General features: G+C 40.6%; 1 protein-coding gene across 2 annotated transcripts in view; it reads left to right on the forward strand.

The window, feature by feature from the left end:
- The window catches only part of hipk3b (homeodomain interacting protein kinase 3b), a 45,711-nt gene that overhangs the window by 17,248 nt on the left and 10,313 nt on the right, over nt 1-18,150 (forward strand). The window contains exons 3-10 of one of the 2 annotated variants that reach the window (XM_040011958.1): nt 10,669-10,792; nt 14,515-14,634; nt 15,114-15,200; nt 15,716-15,900; nt 15,992-16,151; nt 17,408-17,531; nt 17,655-17,776; nt 18,014-18,138. In XM_040011958.1, the coding sequence (XP_039867892.1) occupies nt 10,669-10,792; nt 14,515-14,634; nt 15,114-15,200; nt 15,716-15,900; nt 15,992-16,151; nt 17,408-17,531; nt 17,655-17,776; nt 18,014-18,138 (1,047 nt within the window). Of the gene's footprint in view, nt 1-10,668; nt 10,793-14,514; nt 14,635-15,113; nt 15,201-15,715; nt 15,901-15,991; nt 16,152-17,407; nt 17,532-17,651; nt 17,777-18,013; nt 18,139-18,150 lie in introns of both variants that reach the window. The other variant, XM_040011957.1, reaches the window with a different exon arrangement.

Below are 18,150 nucleotides of genomic sequence, written 5' to 3' on the forward strand. Positions count from 1 at the left end.
CAGCTAGCCCAACTTCAGTAATCCTACAAACGTCACTGCTGTTTAGTTTCCTGTCTTCATTTATGTTGGACGTGATAGCAGAGCTGTACGTTTGAATTTTTCCAGAAATCTCTGTCAGAACGTGCTATATCATGCTTAGGTAACTAGCGAAACTAGCGAGCTAACTTCCGCTAGCTTCCTGCTAACTTCTAACTCTGTTAAATGTAATAAATTTTGTTTTCATGGATGCCTGGAAGTTAAACTTCATAGTTTCACCTGGTTAAGCAGCAATGCTGATCGTTTTATTAAAGATGAAAGAATTGAGACAGTTTTTAACTCTGTGATGCTGCAGTGTTCGTTTGACCTGAAGCATACGGAGTTTAGGACCCAGATTACTCCCAGATTTAAGAGCATCTTAGTCCGACAAATACGACAATAACAACGGCCGCTTGCATGTTCTGCAAAAAAAATGTGCTTTGTCGTGTATCTGATGGACAAACACCAAACCAGTTCCACATCACTGAAGTTGCACCATTTTTACAAACCAATTCTGGTTCATCTGTTTCACTCAACAATCGGCCATGTGCGTATGAAAACAAAGGCACTGCGCATGCGCGTTTTACTCATTCTATCGCGATATTTCATTTTCCTATCGTTGCCTAACATTATACCGGTATTACCGTGAACGGTATAATATGGCCCAGCCCTAGCTATAACTGTTTTGTTTTTCCCCCACACTTTACTCTTTCCATCAATTTGATGGAGGCTGGCTTTTGTCCTATCATTTCTGTTCCTCAGCTCTTTTGCATTCTTTGTATGCTGTTGGAAAGTAACGTCAGGCCTTTCTGTTTTTGTTTTCCTATTTTCCATGTACCTTCTTTTAGAATGCACAACTGTTGAGCTTTTATCAATATTTGATGTCCCATCTTTATCTATCTTTAACATCTATTCTAAGATTTGTCAAACTGTAAGCAGACAGTTTTTCTTTTTTTTTTTTTTTTTTTTTTTTTTTTTTTGGTCTATATTGGCGTTTTATTTATTTTTTACCTATGTTTGATTTCATTCTCCTGTTACAGCAAAATTGTTGGAATGACAACAGACTAATGAAGTGAAATATCTATTGTAACTCTGTCGTCCCTCTGTAGTTTACCCCTGTGGGACAAGAGTATGCGAAGCACACTGTGGGGAAACTGCGTTGCTGAGGGTGAAATTGGAGGGTTGCTAAAAATAGCTCATGGGATGCTGGCCAGTGTGCTTTGACTTCTATAGATGGTGATGCACATAGGCAGCCAGAATGAAATAAGGACAGCTTGAAATACTAGAGAACTCTGACTTACTTGTTCAAGGTCAACTAGCTCCACAATGTCAGCTGTTTTGATTCCCATATGTCGATGCACATTTCTGTGTTCACTGTGCTGAATGTTTAGTTCACCTTTCTGAGACAGGAGATGGTGGACACCTCAAATCTGTCACCCACTTTTACCAATAAGTTTGACAGATACACTGACTGCTGCCACAATTTACAAGCATTTGGCCGTTGGCCACTTGTAATTTGCCACTCCAGTTTGCATAGTCAGCAAAGCTGGAGTGCTCACAGCTCCAGGGTAGAATTGACATCTAAAAATTACAGTCCCTCCAATAATCTGCTATTTTAATATTTGGAAATTGGAAATATTAAGTTGCATTTATTTACCGTGAACATATCATAGTAAGTATCCTGAGTCTTTACTGGGAGGAGTTCATGACATTTTCTGTTAGTTCATTAAAAAGCCTCCCCAAGAACAAATACCATTCTCTTGCAGGAAATGTTCTTCAAAAAATGTTTTTGTTTTTTTTTTGTTTGTTTTTTAAATGGGATAAATCACAGAAATGAGTGATTGAGACAGGTTTACATTGACATGGTCATTAATTCTGTGAAACAATAAGCTGTGCATTATTCTCCTATCCATGTGTAGAATAGTTGGCCTAAGACTGATGGATTAACTGTCCTTGAAAAGTAGGTCTGTGAGCATTTATTCCATTGGACACTCTTAGAAACTTATTTGTGGGCATGGAAACTTGTGCACACACAAGCATCTTCCCTTTTATGAACAAAGTCCTTCTCTAGACTGTTGAGTAAAGGGTTTTTTCTAAGTATTGATGTGGTCAAAGTAGCTTGCACTGGCTTGCAGTCTGTCATTTGGCAAGCACTTAAAAGTTATGCACTGTCGAGACTAGTTCTCATAGTACTTTTTGTGATTCTAAATGCTCTCACAAACAGCAGTAGGTTTGTTCCATTATTATGTTTGTGTCACAGAGTGGTGTGGATGGCTCCTTTTGTAAACTCCCAACGGCACATTTGCACTCCCACCAGAGTGGTATTAGCTGTTGTTGGTGTCACGGGGTGAAGTTTGGACTCAGGAGAATATTCCCCAGCCCTACAAACAGTATGATGGTATGAAGAGCTAAAGCTGGTGTTTGTTTTTGGGTTTTTTTTTTTGTTTTTTTTTTATTGGAGCAGGTAATAGAGCATTTTACCACAGGCAATATCAGTAACCCCACAAAGAAGGTAGAATCTAATGTTTCAAAAGATTAAATATATGTGAACATAACTCAGTATAGACACTTTTTTTTTTTTTTTTGTTTTGATACAAATATTTGAATAATGAACTTTGTAGTATTATTATCAATGCTGTAAAGCTACGGTTCACTAAAACATTGTTCTTTTAGTTGTTAGTACTGCATCAAATTAAATGGTTTTGCTTTTGTCTGTTTGAGTTGGTAGCTTAGAGCACAAACATAAGGGGGAAAACAAAACTGCACAAAGTTTAGCTTTAAAGCTTTGAATCCAATATCTGCTTTCTACCCTGTTCTGTAGTTACTTTGTTTTAGAGAGTAGTATTTTAGGGGTAAAAAAATGTAAGCTGGTAAGTACATGCAATTTTTCCGCAGTCTTCCCAGTGGATCTTAAATATCCAGAGGTATTTCGTTTTCCTGTCACCCTAAGCCCAGAAACAATTTCTTTAGGCCATCTTAAGTACCTTCTTAAAACCATCAAAACAGTAAAAAACACATTACACCTGAACTGGGGAAAAAAGCTTTCCTAAAGCTCAGCGCTATGTCAACACATTGAATGGTTTACATCTGTAAAACATGTCTGAAAGCTTTGTATCCTTAATCTAAAGCCTGTGTAGATCAAAGTGCAAGTGGTTCCCCCGCCCTTTGTTACACTGCCTCTGTGTTTCACTGAATAATGCAGGAAGCTCTGAGTGTGTGTGTGTGTGTGTGTGTGTGGTATTGCAGTTCCTGGTAAAAGCATGCAGTGTGGCTCCATTCTTCCTTCATCGAGGAACCATGTTGTCAGTTCTTCTTTTTAGCTGACCTTATAACAACTGCAGTGTGGTTCAAATAAATGTCTCTGTCACAACAGTTTTACTCAAAGGCTTGTGTGAGCATGCAGCGACAGTGATCCTTCCCTCTTCTAATGTGTAACCACCCTTATTTGCTCTTTTCTGTATAAGCTAGTTAGATATCTCTTTACACTTTAATCCACCCTGCTTTGTCCTCAAAGTAAAGACCCAAGGACTATTTCTGTATTGTGAGATAGTGGCCATGAATAAGAAATAAAGATAGAATTGTTGGTTATAAATAATAAAATATGTTGTCAGTATTTTTTGTTTGTTTTAGGTAGAAAATTGGATACAAATGAAAATGTTTGGGTCAACATCTTAATGCACACATAAACAAATCTGTAAATGAGCTTGAAAATGTAGTTGCAGCTTCTTACCATTGCCTCTGCCTATTTGAGTTTAATTTTATTACTGTAGATGAATGTCATAACTGCAGTGTAGGAAGATTACACCTTGCATAGTGGCAGGCCTTCTCTGAGGACGGCATTGTTTAGTAGGATGATTTCTGTCAAAGACAAGGTAGCAGTCAGTGCAGTGTTATTAACGTATTAACGCCTTGTTCTGAAGTGACCTCACCAAACCAAATGCTACACATATTTTATGTGTCTATAAAACCATAGAATTGTTCAATCCACACCAGTTAACAAATTACTTACAACACAGCACAAACACATGGATTACTTATGTTCTTCTAAGTAAAATTTCTGGTTTTGTCCATAGAAGGTATTAAAAAAAAAAAAAAAGATATAATTTTGGGCTTTGGAAGGTGAAGCCAATGCAGAGGTCTGTAATCTGTAAAAACCTTTCTGATCAGTATATTGGCTTGGTCACCTATTTTGAATCATAATAAATGAAAGATTCTCTGAAAATATTTCCCATTGTCAAGTTCAGAAAGGAGGACTGTCTAAGGTATGCTCATTGGCTAATAACCGGTGATTGACAAGTTTTTCTTTTGGGGTTTGGCAATCAAATCCACCCCTGTTCTCACATCTGGTTTCAAAATTCCAACCTGACCACAGTGAATGGTCTTTACAAACCAATGGGTTATATTGTTACCACCTACCTCTTTTATTCTGTTACTAGGACGCTGGGAAGGATGTAGAATGTGAGATATTGGGTATAATTGCTGTGTATAGTTACTGTTAATTCTGTGTGTGTGTGTGTGTGTGTGTGTGTGTGTGTGTGGGGCTCACAATTGTTTTGCCATGGTCTCTGTTGGGAGTATATGGCAATGTATTGTGTCGTTTTTCTAATGCAATACATTGTTGATACACAGTTGGCAAATATCTGTTTCTGTTAAAATGTTCAGGCACTCTTAATTCTTGTCTATTTGACTTTGCACCAGTTTAAGGACTTTATTTGATAAGCAGTTATTACTGTAACTGCTGTAATGTTCGAGTTTTTAAAGCACCTTATAAATAAGATCAGTGTAGAAGATGCACTCTGTTTGAGTCACCAGACTGACAAACTGGAATCCACACTTCAACTTTTCCTCATTGGGCCAGGTGTCCTCTTTAAAGCTTATTGAGAATACAAAACTGTCAAGGCAATATGCGAGCTTTCTTGTCAACTAACCTGCTAAAGGAGCACTTTTTCTGTAATAGAAAGGTTGAAATGCCAAAGCTAAAACTGTTATATAAATATCATCTATTTTTTTCTCTTTGTTACTTCTGAAGGTATGTTTCAGAGATAACAGATGAGGCCTTCTGGAAGCTTTGAAGCTGTGAGGAAAGTAATATAATAGTCAACTCGTATCTCACAAATTAGACTTGTTTTTAAACTCATGCACTAGCATTAGTCAACAAACCTAATGGACACTCTTTTGTCTTCTAATGGAGAAAAACATTGTAGGTTTACAGCACACTAAAACATTAGAAGCAGATCGACTGCATTTAATAGCCTGTAAAAGTAAAATAATGCAGCATTGATCTGTTGCTGTATTCTGTACCTGTAAAACATAAACTGGTTTTGGATGAATTGGTACCCGTTGCGGAGTAGCTATGAGGCATCAGGTCACTGCTTCTGATCATTTGTGCTTACCGGATGCTTTATCATTTGACTTTGAGTTTTTTGTCTATTCCTCCATTCATTTATTCCTCGTGCACACTTATTCCTGCTCAGTTTTATGAAGTGGGTCTGTAACATGATGTAGACAGTTTTGTTGTACCTGTCTTTTTTTTTTTTTTCTGGGATTCTTGCACGTGGCAGTGAAGAGTCACGAGGCTTCACTATCTCAACTTGTGCGTCATATCCTCAGAATGAAAAACAGATTCAGTTTCATAGAAAGGCGGTGAGCTTGAGTTAGGTTGATTAGGATGGAGCCCGGCAACCATGGCAACATCCACTTATCCCCCAAAACTAAATGAAGGAGTCCTGCAGTTTTCCGTTTTTCTGTCTTTCTTTGTACTCTTTATTTCTGTTTGGCATTTTACGTGTCGTATTACTATTGTGCATTCAGAAGAGCAGAAGAAAATGCACTCATTTTCTATGTGTGCTCTATGTGTATCAACAAGAACATTAATCTTTATATTTTGAAATAAATAAATGAGTCACCCGCTTTAATTCACATGATTATTTATCAGACCTCTGATGCATTCTTTAAGTCCATGATTTTGTTGATGGCTCTGAAAACAATTAATGGGGTCAGCAACCATTCTACGCCTTCATGTTGACATTTTGTATATTTCTGACAAAAATGCTGTACTAATGCTTATAAAGCCATAATACTGGATTGTTTTGAATACGTGGGGGCATTGTGTGGGACTTAGTACACTGGCTTTGACTTTTAGAAATGGGGAAGGATTGTGCATAAAGGAAGGTTATTGACATCAGAATAATTGTGTGAATCTTAATTTTTCTGAGCAGGTAGGGTGTCACAGATGAAGATGGAGCTGTTGTTCGATTTGATTTGGCATTTCGTTGTGAAAAGAACTTTGGTTTTTAGTTACACAGTGGTGCCTAACTGGAAGACATACTTAGTGATGTCTTGCATTTGTTTTAATGAGACTTATCAACCCTATGCTACATTGTTTCCCCACACACAGACATTTCTTGCTGGCTGCTAAAATATATTAATAATCAGTGATCCATTTTGGCATTATTTTATTTATTTCCTTCTGAGAGAATATTAGCATCTTATTTTGAAAGCTCAGTTATTGCTAAGCAGCTAGTCCCCTGGCCTTTACTTCTCATGCTTCCTTCCTGCTGGGCGTGTGTGATGCTTTTTCTCTATGTTATTCAGCTGCCTCTTCAGTGAGTCTTTTTTTTCTGCAGAAAGACTAGCTGATATTGCCCCGCCTTAGACTGCAGCTTTTTATAGTACTACTGTTCTGCTCTGAAGAGTTGCTCTAAGCTGGAGGACCACTTCAGCCAAAACCTGTGTCAGGTGAAGAAGTGGTTCATTTTTCTCTATGCCTTCGTCTCTGAGAAAGCACAGAGGACAGTTGACAGTTGTAGGCTAAAATACAGTCTGTCTGTAGGACAAGAGACTCACTGAAAAGGCAGCTGAACGTGTGGGTAATTTGTCACAGTGGTTGGACATTTATCGTATAACATGATACTTCCATGCATATCTGAATGAGAGGATGTGTTGATATGTGGCTTCTCACTCCTTTTTTTTTTTTTTTTTTTTTTTTTTTTTTTTTATAAATATAAATAGGACAGGCCTGTAAGGCGGAAATGGTTCGCATACCTTCTACCTAGGTTTTCTGGTACTATGTTGGCTACTCAAGCAGCTGTTGCATTTGTTTTTAATAGGTGACGGTTGGTTTCCTGTTTCTCTCCATGTGTCCCACACCCTTTAGTCTGCTATGACTTCACAGAGTTGCTGACTGCTTGTATCCTGGATCCCTTTAATATGTACATTGAAAGTACAGGATCATCTTGGTTCATATGTCCAGTTTGCAAAATGGCAGACCCAAGATATTTCTTGAGCAGATTTCTTTGAAATTAAACTCTGTGTGTGCGCCTGCGCGCGCGTGTGTACGACAGTTCAATGCAATGGATTATTTTACTGTTATGTATATGCTTAATGGAAATTAAATAACTCCTCGGGTTTCTCACCAATGTAATCTTGGGGCCAAGTTATTCTGAGCAATGCCATTATCTGTAGTTATTTCCATCCATCCATCCATCCATCCATCTTCTTCCGCTTATCTGGGACCGGGTCGCGGGGGCAGCAGCCTAAGCAGAGAAGCCCAGACCTCCCTCTCCCCCTCCCCAGCCACTTTCTCTAGCTTATCCGGGGAACACCAAGGTATTCCCAGGCTAGCCAAGAGATATAATCTCTCCAGCACATCCTTGGTGGGTCATCCCCCTCATCCCTGGACTCTGCTTCCTCTTCAGAAGACGTGTCAGTGGGATTAAGGAGGTCCTTGAAGGATTCCTTCCGCCGCCCGACAATTTTCTCAGTCGAAGTCAGCAGCGCTCCACCAGCACTATACACAGTGCAGGTAGAGCACCTCTTTCCCCTGAGACGCCCGACAGCCAGAATCTCTTGAAGGCAGTCCAAAAGTCTTTTTCCATTGGCCTCTCCGAACTCCTCCCACACCCGAGTTTTTGCTTCAGCCACTGCCTGAGCCGCATTCCGCTTGGCCTGTCGGTACCTGTCAGCGCCCTCCGAAGTCCCACAGGCTAACCAAGCCCGATAGGACTCCTTCTTCAGCCTGGTGGCTCCCGTTACCTCTGGTGTCCACCATTTAGTTTGGAGTTTACCACCACGACAGGCACCAACCACCTTGCAGCCGCAGCTCAATGCAGCAGCTTCGGCAATGGAGATGCTGAACATGGTCCATTCGGACTCAATGTCCCCAGTCTCCCTCGGAATGCTGTTGAAGCTCTGCCGGAGGTGTGCGTTGAAGATCTCACGGACTGGGGCCTCTGCTAGGCGTTCCCAGCACACCCTCACTGTGCATTTAGGTGCACTGGGTCTGTCCAGCGTCCTCCCCCGCCACCTGATCCAACTCACCACCAGGTGGTGATCAGTTGACAGCTCAGCCCCTCTCTTTACCAGAGTGTCCAGAACATATGGTCGCAAGTCTGGTGATACGATTACAAAATTGATCATCGACCTGCGGGCTAGAGGGTCCTGGTGCCACGTGCACTGGACACTCTTATGTTCGAACAAGGTGTTTGTTATGGCCAAACACCTTGTTCGTTATTTTGTTATTGCACAGAAGTCCAATAACAAAACACCGCTTGGGTTCAGATCAGGGAGGCCGTTCCTCCCAATCACGCCCCTCCAGGTCTTGCTGTCGTTACCCATGTGAGCATTGAAGTCTCTCAGTAGGACAACAGAGTCTCCAGGTGGAGCACCTTCCATCACCCCACCCAGGGACTCTTAAGAAGGCTGGGTACTCTGAACTGCTACTCGGCGCATAAGTGCAGATGATAGTCAGGACCCGTTCCCCGACCCTAAGGCGCAGGGAACAAACCCTCTAATCCACCGGGAAGAACCCCAACGTACAGGCAGCAAGCCGAGGGGATATTAGAATAGTCACCCCAGCCCGCTGCCTCTCACCAGGGGCAACTCCAGACTGAGAGAGAGTCTAGCCCCTCTCCAGGAGACTGGTTCCAGAGCCCAAGCCATGCGTAGAGGTGAGCCCGACTACATTTAGCGGTACCTCTCAAACTCACACACTAACTCAGGCTCCTTCCCCACCAGAGAGATGACATTCCATGTCCCAATTGCCAATCTTGGTAGCCGGGGATCAGTCCGCCGGGGCCTCCTCTCCTGGCTGCTGCCCGGCACACAATGCACCCGACCCCTATGGCACCTCCTGCGGGTGGTGGCCCTGCAGGAGGATGGGTCCATGTCCCGTTTTCGGGCTGTGCCCAGCCGGGCCCCATGGACTAAGGCCCGGCCACCAGACGCTCGCCCTTGGGCACCCTCCCCGGGCCTGGCTCCAGGTCGGGGCCCCGGTAACCCTATCCCGGGCAGGGTGAACTGTTCCCTTGATGTTTTCCTCATAAGGGTCTTCTGAATCGCTCTTTGTCTGGTCCCTCACCCAGGACCAATTTGCCATGGGAGACCCTACCAGGGGCTAGAAGCCCCCGGACAACATAGCCCCTGGGATCCCTGGGACACACAAACCCCTCCACCATGATAAAGTAGCAATTCACGGAGAGATAGAAAATAGAAAATGCATCCATAAGCATCTGGTACGATATTTAAATCTGTATACTGATACAATTTCCAAAAAATTGAAGAAATTATGTTGAGTTTTCTGTTAGCCCTTTGGATTAAAAAATTGTGTATATATTTTTTTTAAACTAAGTTCTTGCGCATACTATTCATAATTTTAGACGTGGCATAAAAAGAGCATTATTTCTCTCTGCAATGAACTGAATGGCACTCTTAAGACATTATTCTGAAAAGCAGCTTTGTGAAGCCTCTGTTTAATATGTACTGTTGGTGTACGAGATACTGCTAGTGTCTTATTGATTTTAATGAGCTTGGAGGTCACTCCTGCACATTAAGGTTTGTGAGCTCTGAATACATGATCCTGTCAGTGCTCTGTCATGTTGCTAAGGTGTGTGGTGTGTTCTGAATACTAAGTTTAATGACTGTCAGCATATTTTACACATATTCATCCTGACAGACTTGTGTCACCATGAGCCTTTCCCTTGAAGTGGCATTGCAGTGCTTTTATGGAGACGTAACACTGAGCAAGCATGTGGGGTTAAATAAACTAGTGACTACGGCTCTTATTTTCTCTCAGACTTGAGCGTCAAAGCCTGTCAAAGCTCTGATCCCAGCCTGGCTGACCTGCTAACCCACTGGCATGGCCTGCTGACGCACTCCAGCTCCAGAACACACACAGTACTGGCTTACAATTCTCTTGGCACTGTTACACACGTAAAGCACAATCCTATTTGACTGGCTATCATCAGGAATTCAGTGCCACTGTTTGCTCAATACTTCACCTCTGGTTTATACAACTAACATTTTCAGCAAACATTGTTTTTTCTAATGAAGGGAAGATTTTAAGGTGTTATTGATGCATGGATTATGTCTGCACATTTTTAATTTGTTAATAGCTAAGCTCATAACTCTTGCTTTTAAATGGCTGTAACAGCAAAGGCCCTGCAAAATGCAAATTTGGTATTTTTCTGAAGATTTGTAGTTTGCAATTAAAAAAAATAAAATAAAATAAGTGAAGTGGTTGGATTTATTTGTATATGCTCTTTTTCTATTAAAAAAGGCACAATAGAACATTTATTTTTAGTACAGTCATGTATGAATTTTAAAAGCATTTTGAAGGTACTTAAGTATTTTTTTTGTTTTTTCTCTGCTCCACAGGGCTCCAGAGATTATTTTGGGATTGCCGTTTTGTGAAGCCATAGACATGTGGTCCCTAGGCTGCGTGATAGCGGAGCTTTTTCTGGGCTGGCCTCTTTACCCCGGGGCCCTGGAGTACGACCAGGTAAACAGCCAACCTTCTCACCGTGTACTCTTGCCTCATTTCTTTTTCTGGGGATTTTCTGCCTCTTCATCTCTGCTGTGTACCTGCCCACTATCCCTTCTTTTCAGTTTTTTAAGTAACTTATTAAGCATGTCCAACTTCTACTTTTACTTTCTGTGACTCAGTTTCTCCTCTTCATCAAAACACAGGAGGTTTATGGAAACAAAAGCTCTTGTGCATAGTTATGCTCTGAAATAAATATTGCGATGGATTGTTTGAGCAAAGAAAGCGATCAGGAGTGTAAAATTGCAGTTTAAAAAAGAAGAAGAAGAAGAGAAAAAAAAGAGGTGCTTGATGTTCTGGTTTCTTTGTGATGTACTGACCCTGAGGACTGTATTTGTGGCACTGAGCATTAGGGTATATTTTTGTGATTGATGGTATGTCTATTAAAAGCTGTTGGATGCCTGCCCCTCCCAGTGGAGCCCTGACAGTGTCTTCCCAGGACTAGACTGATCTGGGCTTATGCTGAGCGGCTTTCCCTCCCTGCCTCGGAGCCCCATCTATTCAAAGCCTGCCAGCAGAGCCTCAGTCGGATCCTTTCTGTCCAATGCAGCACTTTACATTACTCCCCTCAGCCGCGTGCTGCACACTGTAATCATACCAAGGTATTTTTATGCCCTGGTATCATTTTTCACTCTCTGTAGGGCTGAGACAGGAGAGAGAACTCAACTCCTCCGAAAGAGATTTGACTCGAACACAGCAGGACAGGCCTAAATATGATTAATTTGTTTTTGTACAAGCCAGACAGAATGTCACAAGTGCTTTAGAGGTATCTGGAGAGAACCACCTCAAGTTAGGATTAAATTTTATGTATTTGAATCTAAACACAATGCGAACACTGGCGATTGTGGCAGTGGTTTCATGTAGAGAAGAGTTCATTCTTTTTTTTCTTTTTCTTTTTTTTTTTTTTTATTCTCACAAAATGGTTGAAATACTTTTTACTGATACTTTTTTTTTTTTAAAAGAACTTTGTGACTGAACTGTCCTGTGATACCAAACCCACATGTCTGAAAGACTGCCCACTGGTATAAAGGGTTCCCTGTGTGCTTATTGAATTTCCCCAAGAATGGGAAAACAACCAGTACAATTAACCTTCTTTGAATTTAATCATCAGACTATTTTTTTCCCAAAGAGAACCACAGCTTTGTCAGTAAAAGAAAAAACACATACAAAACTGCTTTCTTTCCATTTCAGCCTTACAGTCCTTTAGCAGAGCCTACCTACCATCACTTATATTGAAACATGCTGAAATACAAAATCGTAAACATTCCAAATTTATACATGTTAAAGAAGATGTCTTTCAGTCTAAATGTTCTGCTAGGGTACATTGGCAATCGTGTTAGTTTCTTTATATGAAAGCATTTGAGAAGTTTAAGTCATGAGTAATCATTAACTGGCAATTCCATTGCAAACCTTGGCAAAGCAGTGGTTTGTTGGTTTGAGGTATTTTCCAAGAGTCATAGATTGATTTGCCAGGAAGTGACTGACCCTCTGCCACCCTTTCTTCTCCCTTTTTTCTTCTCGTCTTTCTACATGGGGTCTTATTCCATCCTACACAGCATATTGTATTTATAACTCTAGCTCCTCCTGCTTCCTTGCTTTCCTTTTACTTACTCAACCCCACTTTTACCTCATCTCCTAGTCACGTTATATTCTACTTCTACACGAGGCCTCTTTTCTGTTTTTAATGCACTTAGTTAGTGTTGCCTTATTAGTGGCTACGATTAGCTAAGATGCTGTGGTCTGCACTATATCACCCGTTATTTCTTTGGCCTTTTTTATATCCTTTCCGTAGTTCTTTTTGTTTCTTCCTTGCTAAGCCGTGCAAGTGAGAACAGTGGCAGTCAGCATGTGGAATTGCAGATGGCAAAGTAAAATGAGTCCTTGCTATCATTTCACCAATATTTTCCTTTGGTACTCAACCTTGTATAAGAATAAGAGGTTGTATGCATGGTCACCAATAAAGAATGTTGGGTTATTAGGGGTTAAAGTGTCAAAAGTGAAGGAGCGAGTGTAGGCTATGAGATATCTATCTATCTATCTATGAGATAGATAGATAGATATCTCATAGCATATATAGAGAGAGATTTTTTTTTATTTTTTTTTATTTTTTTTTAAATTGTACATTGAAAAGCATTATTTACAGTCTGCTCTGTTATCAGGACTGTCATAAAATAAAAGCTGCTGTGCTTCCTGTTTGCCCTGCAGCAGGCCCAGGCTCGCTTGATAGTTGTTTTGCAAAGCTGTAGCTTTGCGCCAGTGATCTCACTGGTTTAAGCTCTTACCAAAGGCACGCCTTCAAGGAAAAATAAGGGTTTTCCCATCACAAAAATTTTCCCACCCACGCACATTGGTTTTTTTGTTTTTGGGTTTTTTTTGTTTTGTTTTTTTGGCTGTTGCTGTTGACATGACTAAAGCTTAGCTGCAGTATTTCATGAAAAGAGGGGAATTAAGGCTAGGGGTACTTTTGGGATAAAGTTTATTAGAATTGGCAGTTTCAGTAATATTTGATTATTTTATCAATAGTTCTTGATGTACTTTAATCAGCCTTTATTGGGGATATGGGATTTGATATGAAAGGAAGAACATTTCCAAAAGCAAAAGTGAAATGGACTGTGATGCAGTGTGCTGTGTAATAGTTGAATGTAAGGGGATCTCCACCATCCCATCAAAGTCACTTAACAAACAAGATTGCGCTCATCATGCATCCCATCAGAGTGGGAGCGAATGCAGTGCTTTATAACCTCACATATGGCCAACTGATATGAATGAACTGTCCCACCCACACATAGACACATTGCAGAATTTGCACCTCAATAACACTCTGATGCAAGTTAGCTAATGCTTAAGCATCGCGGTGGCCAAAGAGGCCAAGAAGAACGTTAACGGAGTAAATGATTCCAACAAAAACATGTAAGTTTAAAAAAAAACAAAAAAAACAAACCTGCATTATGTTGAAATGACGACGCAGCATTGGCATCCCAGTATACAATTGGGGACATGCATGATTCTCTGCCTTACAGTTATCTTGATTTCACAGTGTTATAGGATTATGTTTGTCTATTAGTGCTACATATGAATGTGTGTGTGTACAGTTCCCTTAATCTTTGTCATTCCTACAGTGTGGCTCTTTGCTCTCTCTGCATCTTAGCTTTGCTGAATCTGTAATGATTGTTGTTCATTACACTTGGGTGTGATTGACGTCAGCCAGGCTTCTCACTGCTGTCCTCTCATAAACCTGTGTATGACATTCTTGTCTCACAGCGTGTGACTGACAGGTGCCGTTGCCCAGGAATGTATTTGACTTTGAGACCATAGGAACCTTGTTTTCATACGTTTTCATGAACAGACAGTGACATCTTTCAGACATCACAAACTAGACTCGATTATAAGGTCTTATTTGGGTTTAGACCTTTCAAGAACATGCCACATTCAAGGTCTTTTCAGCAGTTACCACCGTGCACACATCCACACAAAGTAACTCTGAGGGACCTGTTAGTGTGATGTCACTGCCAATGACCTTGTAAATTTCCATTTGTACACAACAGTGCTGCAGTGATGTTAGTTTTATGAGAGAGTGATAATGATGGTGAAAACAGCCTTCCTTTCTGAAGTGACTATTACAGTACTTTATTTTCTTCATGGAATCTTTTCTCCTCCCTTTCTCTTCTCACATTCAACAGATTCGCTACATTTCTCAGACGCAAGGTTTGCCAGGAGAACATTTATTAAATTCGGGGACAAAGACAGCTCGGTTCTTTTGCAAGGAGTCTGACTCGCCTTATGCAGCATGGAGACTAAAGGTGAGGAGTGTTTATATACAAGTCACAGAAATGTATAGAATTTGAATTCCTTATTTAAAATACCTAGTTTCTAACCTTTTTGGGAAAAGCTTAAAGGTAAAGATGAATTGGAAATACATTCTTCCTGTCGGTAAACAGTAGTTGCTGTTCCTAGTATAGACATGGCGGTGTCTTTCCTGCAGTAAACTGAAACTTGTACACATAATTAAGATCATTGTCTTATCTCAAGTACAATGGAGATATTGTATTTACACTCCACTAATCTCAGTATCAGATTAGGGCTTTTCTTTGGACTTTTCTGATGAAACAGTTTACTGGCAGAGCCAGTATATATTGGTAGCTGTAAATGACCCAACCTACAGCTAAAGCTGTGAATACAAAGGATTCAGTTCATAGTAACAAAATATTCAAATCCCAAGTAGCAAGTGCTCTACTTCGTTCATATGATACATAACCACTAAATATTTTCTTGTCTACAGTCAACAGATGAGCATGAGGTGGAGACGGGAATGAAGTCAAAGGAAGCAAGGAAGTACATCTTCAGCTGTTTGGATGACATAGCGCATGTATGTTCAAAAGCTTGGACCACAATGTACTTATCGGGACTTCAGAGGAAGTACAACATCAAAGGTTTAGACGTTGTAGGCTACTAGGTCTTTACCAGAGGAAGTACACCTACACATGTGTGAGGAGAAGACAGCACACATGTTATTACTGTGAAAGAAAAAAAAAGTTGCTCTTGAATTGCCTTCCCCCTTCAGTTGAATGGTAAACTTAAATTCAGAAGCAAAAAGGTTCAAGTTTCAGTCACACAAAACAAACCACAGGTGGAAATTCCCACAGTGACTGTCGATGCCTGTTCACGTCTGTACTTTTGATTTGAACGTCACTAGAGATTCTTGTGAATTATGTTCGTTTGCTTTTCTGGAAAATGCGTGTTCCAATAAAAGTGCTTTAATTAATTTTAAGCAGATTATATTATAGATTCATAATTTACTTTTTTTTTTTTAAAGATGATTATTTTATCTGCTACTTGTCAGCTATTTTGACAAGTCAGCCTAAATAAATGTCTGTATTCCAGGTGAACTTGATGATGAACTTGGAAGGTAGTGACTTGTTGGCAGAGAAGGCAGATCGCCGGGAGTTTGTGAGCTTGTTGAAGAAGATGCTGTTGATTGATGCAGAAGAGAGGATTGCCCCCGCAGAAGCTCTCAGCCATCCATTTGTGACGATGCAGCACCTGCTTGATTTTCCACATAGCAACCAGTGAGTTACCTTTGCTTCATATTGTGGAACTGGTGCAATTTTGACCTTCCTATATACCGGTAACTTGTACTCCCCATGTCTCTGTCTTCAGTGTGAAGTCATGTTTCCACATCATGGATGTTTGCTGGACTCGTCCCAGTGCATATGAGGCCGCAAACCGAAACAAAGGGCCTTTCATCAGGCCTGTAACTACAACCGCTGCTGCCTCAGCCAATCACCCTTTCAGCAAGATGACTGCTGTCCATCCTCAAGTAAGTTGGTTTTGATTCTTTTTACACACAGTAATTATTGCATCCAGAAATTAAAATATTCAAAAACAAAGTTTTGTTTCCTGAATGATGGAATGATCCCACATGATGTGAATTAATAATAATAATAATATGCTTTGTTTTTGTGCTTCTGTGAAGAGTAATTGTACAGACCTTGCTTTTATTGCTTTTTTGTGTACTGACTTGTCCATCTTATTGCGTCCTCGCACTGCTGTCATGGCAACAAAAACACGTCATGTTTCTGAGGTCATGGCAACAGTGCAAATCAGTGTTGTTGCTGAGGAGAAAAGAGCAACTGACCCTTTTTTTGGGTTTTGGATCTTTATAATGCAAAACAACTCAGTTTATTTAACATGTACTCACAATGAACATGACTAATAGTGACATGCATGCATGCATACATACATACATTACCTGAATAACAATGTAATGGTGACATAGTTAACCATTAGTACACGGGAAGATCACATTATGTCTCCCTCATTCCAAATCAGAACTAAAAACGGATAAGAGTACCAGATGGCATTTATTGAACGATAAAACTGATGCACTGTCATTTCTGTTATGTTTATGGGCCGCTATAAAAGAAAGTCAATGTTTATCATTCAGGATGTGGTGGCTTTCTTAGCATTACCGATTTGAAAGGCTGCTTTGCGTTTACAGTCATGTGTGCGGGGGCTGGGATACATGTAGGAGCTGTAGCAGACTGTATAGACCTAGTTGTTGTTAGCCAATAAATGTGATTATACCCAGGCACGAGAGAAGCATTAGTAGGGAAGCAAAGGAACATGCTCGACCGTTTACCCCTAAGGCCAGTCAATTCTTGAGCATGTTCATAGCAAAAGGTGTCTTAGAACAGGGAATATCAACAGCGTAAGAGCATAACCACAATCCTTTAAGCTTAGTGACTTTCATTTCTTCAAGGACTGCATTAGTACAAAAGTGGACCTTGAACCTGCTTTGATTCAGCGATTTATGAAATTATGTGTGATATGGGTTTCAGGTGGGCCTACACCTTGTGAACCATTATCTGTAGACTTATATACTACTGTTAAGCCAAAGGTTAACTGACTACCCAATAATTTCTCTATTTAATGTTTCTGATCTCTCTCACCTGGGGGAAAAAATGCTGCTGGCATGTTGCCATCTGCTGGCTCTTCAGTGCTACTGATCGTAATTACAATAAATCTGAAAAATGCCATTATCCCCTTTTTTATTATTGTTTTTTTTCCCTTTAGGGGTTAGCTCCATCAGCGGCCTCAGTAATGCACCCTGGCATACCACTGCAGACAGGAAGTGGTCAATTTGGATGCAATGAATCATTTCAGCAGGCTCTCATTTTATGTCCCCCAACCATTCAAGGTAGGACATGACAAATAAATTAAATAAAGTTTTACATGCTTTCAGTCATTCTTATATTTATTTGTCACTCTCCTTTTTGTGGATAGACTTAACAAAGACATTTTCTATTACCTCCCACAGCAGGAATCCCCCACAACACAGCTAAACCAGCAGGTTACTCTGTTCGCATGGAGGCCTCTGTGCCACTAGTCACACAAGCACCCTCAATCCAGCCCATACAAATCAGACCTGGAGTCATCACACAGGTAAGGAGGCACTTAAAATGACAGAATATGTACTGATATGAAATGTTAGCTTGAGGTGATTAGTGTGCTTAGATCAATGAAATGTTTTTCATTTAATATATATTAATCATTTTTGGGAGTCATTTAAAAGGGGAGAAATAACCACGTGCGAAAGAAGTTCAGAGTTGACCTTTAATGTACAATCTGATGAAAGTAAAGTCTGCAGTGATGCAACTTTGCTTCTTTGCACTCCAACAGTCTTGGTCAGCTCGTGCACAGCAAATCTTGGTGCCCACTTGGCAGCAGGTGACATCGGTGCCCCCACCACCAACCACTATGGCGTCGGACACAGTGGCAGGCTCACAGAGATTGGGTGACTGGGGGTAAGACATGCA

The sequence above is a fragment of the Simochromis diagramma genome, unplaced genomic scaffold (genome assembly GCF_900408965.1).
Source record: "Simochromis diagramma unplaced genomic scaffold, fSimDia1.1 OVJJ01000603.1, whole genome shotgun sequence".
NCBI classification, from domain to species: Eukaryota; Metazoa; Chordata; class Actinopteri; order Cichliformes; family Cichlidae; genus Simochromis; species Simochromis diagramma.